The following is a 6,962-nucleotide window of genomic DNA, read 5'->3' as shown; positions in this document are numbered from 1 at the left end:
GATACCCATTCATCATGGAACCAAGGATCCTCGTCAACTTGGGCAACGCTCTTGAAATCATCTTGATCGATGCGCTCGATGTCCCACAAGTCCCTAGCTCCGCAATCACCCCCGACATGCATTCCCTGTCCGTGAATGTGCCGAGGCTTCTGTGACCCAATTCACCTCTCACGTGTTTCTTGCATTTTTGTCCAATATTTCAATCGGTGGCATAGATAGCCTAAATTGCCCAGAACCATCGTGGAGAAAGGGTGGACATAGATAAGAAACCAAACGGATCCAATACCATCCTAACAATAGTGTTCTACTGTATTTAAAAAAAGAACAACCTTTGGTATGATTTTGCACTTCAAATAATTTTGAATGCTTGGGAACCACAAATAGCAATGCAACAATAGTGATAACGCTTAGTAGCAGAGTAGCAGCAAAGGGATCAATTTTCTTACCTGGAAACATCCGATTATCACTGGAGGGCTGCTAGTAGATACCACAATCAAAAAACATCATACTAATAAGTGTCATGATCACATCATCTACAAAATCGCGGAAGCTGAAGTGGTCCTTGCTTGCGGCACTGACTTACCACTAATGATTAGTTTGTCGAATAAGTAAGAAATAGGAGTAAATATATTTCGCAATGGGCCGTGACCTGTGGGCCATACCTAGACATGCTATCAAATGTGGGATTTGGGGCTTGTGTTACTAATTACTCCCTCCCTTTCGATTTATAGGGCTTATCTTAAAATTTTAGCTTTTCCATTTTGTAAGTCTCAAATTGATTGTTCCCAATTACATGTTCAAATTTCAAGCTGCATTATATCATGGCATGTCTTCCCTCCGTTCGGAAATACTTGTCGCCAAAATGGATGTATCTAGAACTAAAATACATCTAGGTACATTCATTTCTCCAACAAGTATTTCCGAACGGAGGGAGTAAGGATTAAGAGAAATTTGACCAATGCATGTAGTAGTTCTTGGTAATTTATTGTTCTTGCCTACATGCATTGCAACTACTGCATTAGTAAACATACCTTTTTGAGGAAAACAAGCATATTAATTGAGTATTTTTGCAAACTACAAAAACAAATCCACCACTTACCATCTACCTTGGTTGGTGAGATTTTTGAACTGAGCCTGTAAACCGGAAGAGAGGTACTTCAATAAGTTGGTCATGGATCGTGATCCTTTATTCCTCATAAATGCAACCTCATTTATTTTCTTTTCAATTGCTTTAATATTATGGGACCGATGGGACCGATGCCCCCATGGGTCCCGGTTCGTGAGTGAACCGGGATTAATGGGCTTTTCAGGCATGGACCAAAGCCTTGTTTTCTACTAGTGAACTCTTCTCTAGGAGAAGACGCTTCAACCAACTATTTCACCATTACACTTCGAACGATCACTCCATCTACATCCCACTCGGCAATCTATGTCCACCCATGAGTGGAGGTCGGCAATACAATTATTATATTCACTTGATATTAACACTCCCAAGTTAACACAACAAAGGAACAAAAGCATATCCAAACACTAACTATAAAAGTAAACACTAGTCTCTTTTTGCAACACAAAAATTGCAAATACCTTCTACCCTTCATCGATTTAAATTTTGACCACCTGGCTTGCCACCCTAAATAATTAACCATTTAAATTGCATATCATAGGAGTGCATTCTTCAAACTCTTGGCATATACTTCTAGCCTCTTTAATCCTTCTCTTGGAGAGTTTGCTTCACCCAACTGTTTCACCATTGCACTACCAATGATCACTCCATCTGAACCCCACTCGGCAATCTGTGTCCATTCATAAGTGGAGGTCAGCAATGTAATAATCTTATTGAGATTTTTCAATCAAGATTGCTATTTTTTGGTGAATCTTTCGGTGTGTTATCTACCTGGCTAACATGTTCCGGGGTCGATATGCCAAAGCCAACTGCCACTGCCTTATCTGTGACCTACGGACAATTACAAAATATATATGACTGATGATACCTTTAATATAACAAGGGGGAAATTTACACTATTTCTTTCCTGGTTAAGAGAGATGATTTTATGGTTTTAAAAATCCTTCTACGAACCTGCCTAATCTCCTGAAGAAGATCCTTGACACGTGGGTTTACAGTCGCCCTAGCTCCTGTAACTCCAACGACACTTACCTGCATAATGCAATTAATTAGGGGACTGAAATGTTAATCATGATATCTTGACCACAAAGCCAGAATGGGAATACGAAGCTAGGAGTTTACGCATGTGTTGTGCAACTTACAAGGTAAACAAACCCTTCTGAAGCTTTTGTGATTTCTTTCATCCTCTCTGATGGTGTAGCTGGTGTTGTAAGAAGGATCTACAATCATTCATTGAAGAAAAATATCATGTTTAATGAGTGGCTTAAGTCTCAGTTCTGTTAGCATTGGATTAATACATAACAGGGGCATGGACCGATGCACGTACCAGCTCTAGATTGTTCTTGATGGCTTCTTTCCTGAAAGCATGCATCTCCTCGTATGGAAGATCGGGTATGATAAGGCCTGGAGTACATGCATGTAACAAGTGCGAATTAGCAAATCTGTTGTGTTGATTGTCAACGTTGGATAAAATATTTAGTTTGCTAACTCAGTTAATTACCTTTGACACCGGCTTCCTTGGCAGCCGCGGCGAAACTCCCTGCCCCACGGCGCAGGATGGGGCTGAAATAAGAGAAGATGACCACGGGGCAGGACAGCTCCGGCGTCACCTCCTTCAGCATCGACATCACGGCGTCGGTGGTTGCGCCAGCGGCCAACGCCCGCGCCGCGGAGGCCTGGATCACCGGCCCGTCGGCGGAGGGGTCCGAAAAGGGCAAGCCGAGCTCGATGACGTCGGCGCCGAGGCTGTCAAGGAGCTTGAGCGCCTCCGCCGTGGTCGCCAGGTCGGGGTCGCCGGCGGTGATGTACGGGATAAACGCCGTCTGCGCGCGCGCAACAGTAAAGCGTCGGTCGAGTAGCATCGATCACTTACGTGCATGCAATTGCAAGCTGCGAACTGAACTGAGCTTAGTAGTACGGTCGGCGCGCGTACCTTGCCATTCGCCCTGCCCCGAGACATGGCCTCTGCCACCGACAGGCCGCGTTTGCCGGCCGCGGACAGCGACGCGGACCTCCCAGCCAGCGCGGGCGCGGGTACAGTCACCGCCGGTTCGAGCGACGCCACCGCCGCCGCGGCGACTGCTCTGACCACGGGCCTCCCCGGCAGCGGCACGGGCACCGCCACAGAGGCCACCGTGCCGCAACGCATGGGGCGGCTCAACGACGGAGCCGAGGAAGATGCCTTGGGCGCGAAAGCCATGCAGATAGCGCGACGGACGGCAGGCAGGAAAGTCAGCCGACGTCGCCCTGGTCGCTGTGTTGGCAGGTAGGTGGCTAAGATATACACGAGCAGCAGAGAGATCACTTCGACTTTTCCGGACGAGACGAGTGAAGTGCTGGTGCGCGTCCGTTTATATAGCAGCAACCGCGGCCGCCGCCGGCGCTTCGCAGAGAGGAAAACACAAACGCGGCTACGAGTAAACTAATGGTGGGGTTGATTCCATCTCCACCGCACGCGGCCACTGAAACGCGCCGGGCTGAAGTCCGACTACGTCTTACATTTTGGTCGTTTAATTTATTAATTGACTTTCTTTGACTTGTTTTTTTTTTGCGGGGTTTCTGAATTATTGATCAAACCAGTAGCACAGGAAAAAACACGAATACGCAAAAGAATTTCTTATCATTGCATTGATAGAAGGAATAGAAAATAGCAATTACAGAGGGGATCGCACAAGCACTAATATAATGGCCGGCATGAGTGAGAGTGCCCTAAAACCACATGCATGGAAAGAGGGGGATGCAAGAAAGACTACCTTTCTAGGATCAAGAGCCCCAGTCCCTTAGCTCCAGCGCGAGCATCGTCCTTGATGGTATCAGGGAGGCGCAACATAGATGACCGGTCACCGTTGAAAACTTACCTATTATGATGCTTCCAAAGCCACCAAGACGTAAGTATGATGAGGTATGCCAGACCGCGACGAAGGAGAGGGGGCGCGTTGTGGACGGTGGTGGAGAACCAGTCGAGGAATTCAGCATCAGAGCCGAGCAGAGCGTTCGTGGCTCGGCACCACACGAGCACCTCGTGCCAGACTTGGCGGAAGAAGGAGCATCCAGTGAGGAGGTGTTGCATCGTCTCCAGTTCTTGGTCATAAAGGAAGCAGAGCGCAGCATGATGGAGGCCAGGGCGCGTGAGCCGATCGATCATCCATCAACGACCTTGGATCACAAGCTAGAGGAAGATCAATATGGAGGTGCACCTAAGTTTCTAGGTGAGACGCCAAGAGGCGGTGGTGTGGAGCCCGAGAAAAGGGCTAGATAGCATGACTTAGTAAAATGCGCACTATCAGATGTCCAGTGCCATGAGATGCGGTCGTCCTTGCTAGAAAGGGCACTGGCCCTAAGTTGGCGCCACATGGACACGTACTGGATCAAAGCCACATGACCGAGCGATCCAGCAGGCCCTCGCAAACGTTGCGCGCTTTCTGCCGGCGTCGAGGAACCATCGCGTGAAGGCAAGGCGATCTCAGATATGGAAGATCCATTCAACCAATGATCCTGCCAAAAGCGATAAGTGTTGTCATCGCCAAGCACCTAGGGATTGCATAGATATGGAAGATCCATTCAACCAATGATCCTGCCAAAAGCAATAAGTGTTGTCGTCTCCAAGCACCCAGGGATTGCATAGATATGGAAGATTCATTCAACCAATGATCCTGCCAAAAGCGATAAGTGTTGTCGTGGCCAAACACCCGGGGATTGCACCTCGACGCCGCAGGGGATGTGGAGGTGTTGTCAGGGGCGCGAGGTGTCAGTTTTGTGCAGCCAAAGCCATCGGGCCCGCAGGGATGACCTATGCATTGCATATTTGGGATGCCCAGCCCACCTAGCGCAAGCGTCTGACAGACCTTGGCACAATTGACGAGACAATGCCCACCACTAATCATCCTGTGGTCGTGCTACATGAAGCTATAGATGAGGTCTAACCGTCTGGAAACCTCCACTAGTTTGCGTCCGGTTTGAGAAAATTCAAAAAAGCGGACGTATTCATGGACAAATACGGGTCCATGTTGGATGGCAAATGCGTCTAAACAGCTCGGTCCGAACGTATGCGAGCGCTTTGAGGGGCTGCGTTGGAGGAAAAAGCGGACACATTTGATCATTTTCTGAAACTTCAACACAAAATGGACCGCATCTGAAAATTTTCGCAAAGTTACCCATTTACAAGCTAGATAGCATGACGCCTTGGGCCGGGGCGCCATGATAGATAGCACGACCATATCATGACGCCCCAGGCCTAGGCATCACGAATGGATCACTTTGTGGGGGAAATTCAAATCCAGTTCATTTTGTGCTGAAGTTTAAGAAAAGGGTAAAATTTATCCATTTTCACAGGTTGCGGGTGGCCCTTATGAGTGCAAATTTGATCAAATATGCAAGATGTCCATGTCTGCTGCATAGTTCGGATGCGCGAACGAGTCTGCTCCATCTTGCACAGCTCTACAAATGATCCTGACATCGTTGGCAAAAAAAAAATATCCTGACATGACGGCGACTCAATATAATACTCTCTCTTTCATATTGTAGTGCGTATTTTTTTTGAAAAGTCAAACTTTATAAACTTTGATCAAATTTATAGAAAAAATTGTATATGCCTACAATACCAAATATGCAAAATATGAAAATATTTCTTATGATGAATCTATGATATATGCTTGGCATTCTAGATGTAAATGTTCAATTTTTAAAGTTGATCAAAATTTGTGATGTTTGACTTTTATAAAAATCTATATGCACGACATTATGAAGCGGAGGAGAATGTCTCTTCGCGTCAGTTATCCCACGAGTATCCACGTGTTTTTTTTTGGCGGAGGGCATGTACTTCACGTGTTAAATATGTGAGGTAAGATCACTCAACGGATGTACGTCACCACCGGCTTGAAAATGAAACAGATGAAATCGACCACGACCGGTCTTCTCAGCCGATTCCTGTCTTCCTTAACGCGGAACACAGGCGACGACTTTTTAACGCGGTGGAGGCGTGGAGCACGAGGCGAGTGACCGGTGATTAGGTTTACTACTTATGCCGGTGATTAGCCTCAGATGGTCAGCTCTTCTCTGGTGCAACTGCCGCAATAGTTTATCAATAATCTTAACCTACGTAGTTCCGGCAGTTCATGCCCTCTCCCTCGGGCAGTTCCGGCAGAGCAGTCCTCTCTCCCGTCCTCGCCGCAGGGGACGTCGTCTCCGGCCCGGCCACCACCGCGGTTCGTCCGGCAACTCTCTGGCTTCGCCTTGCGCTTAATGTGTTTGACACATTGTCTGACAGAATATTTGTTGGGGAACGTAGCATGCAATTTCAAAAAAATTCCTACGATCACGCAAGATCTATCTAGGAGATGCATAGCAACGAGAGGAGGAGAATGTGTCCACATACCCTCGTAGACCGAAAGCGGAAGCGTTAGTTTAACGCGGTTGATGTAGTCAAACATCTTCACGATCCAACCGATCAAGTACCGAACGTACGGCACCTCCGAGTTCAGCACACGTTCAACTCGATGACGTCCCTCGAACTCTTGATCCAGCATAGTGTCGAGGGAGAGTTTCGTCAGCATGATAGCGTGGTGACGGTGATGGTGATGTGATCCGCGCAGGGCTTTGTCTAAGCACTACGTGAATATGATCGAAGGAATAACCCGTGGAGGGAGACGCCGCACACGGCTTGGAACAATTGACGTGTCTCCAAGGGGTGCCCTGCCCACGTATATAAAGGAGGAAGAGGAGGAGGCCGGCCACGAGGGGCGCACCAAGAGATGGGAGTCCTGTGATTACTAGAGTCAATAATCTACTTCACATCGCCATGTGATTAATGCCCAAAGAGTACTAAGGAGTGATCATGTTT

The 6,962-nt window shown here is 47.4% G+C and overlaps 1 protein-coding gene across 1 annotated transcript; it reads right to left on the bottom strand.

Moving 5' to 3' along the window:
- Positions 1 to 1,364: 1,364 nt before the first annotated feature.
- On the bottom strand, positions 1,365 to 3,433 carry LOC123125768 (tryptophan synthase alpha chain). The gene is made up of 7 exons (XM_044546226.1): positions 3,057 to 3,433; positions 2,625 to 2,946; positions 2,451 to 2,527; positions 2,266 to 2,343; positions 2,078 to 2,155; positions 1,895 to 1,954; positions 1,365 to 1,793 (listed from the first exon to the last, which is right to left on the bottom strand). The coding sequence occupies exons 1-7, from the start codon at positions 3,321 to 3,323 to the stop codon at positions 1,659 to 1,661; spliced, it is 1,017 nt and encodes a 338-aa protein (XP_044402161.1). The 5' UTR covers positions 3,324 to 3,433; the 3' UTR covers positions 1,365 to 1,658.
- Between the last annotated feature and the right edge of the window lie 3,529 nt (positions 3,434 to 6,962).

The sequence above is a fragment of the Triticum aestivum genome, chromosome 5D (assembly GCF_018294505.1).
Source record: "Triticum aestivum cultivar Chinese Spring chromosome 5D, IWGSC CS RefSeq v2.1, whole genome shotgun sequence".
Classification (NCBI taxonomy): Eukaryota; Viridiplantae; Streptophyta; class Magnoliopsida; order Poales; family Poaceae; genus Triticum; species Triticum aestivum.
This window is presented reverse-complemented; position numbering and strand designations above follow the sequence as displayed.

Bases quoted from the DNA above. Each gene is read 5' to 3' on its own strand.
- LOC123125768 (XM_044546226.1), bottom strand. From the start codon at position 3,323: ATGGCTTTCGCGCCCAAGGCATCTTCCTCGGCTCCGTCGTTGAGCCGC. The intron at 2,528-2,624 runs GTAATTAACTGA...CATGTACTCCAG, and splicing joins CAAGGAAGCCGGTGTCAAAG to GCCTTATCATACCCGATCTT. The intron at 2,156-2,265 runs GTAAGTTGCACA...TGCATTATGCAG, and splicing joins CAGAAGGGTTTGTTTACCTT to GTAAGTGTCGTTGGAGTTAC.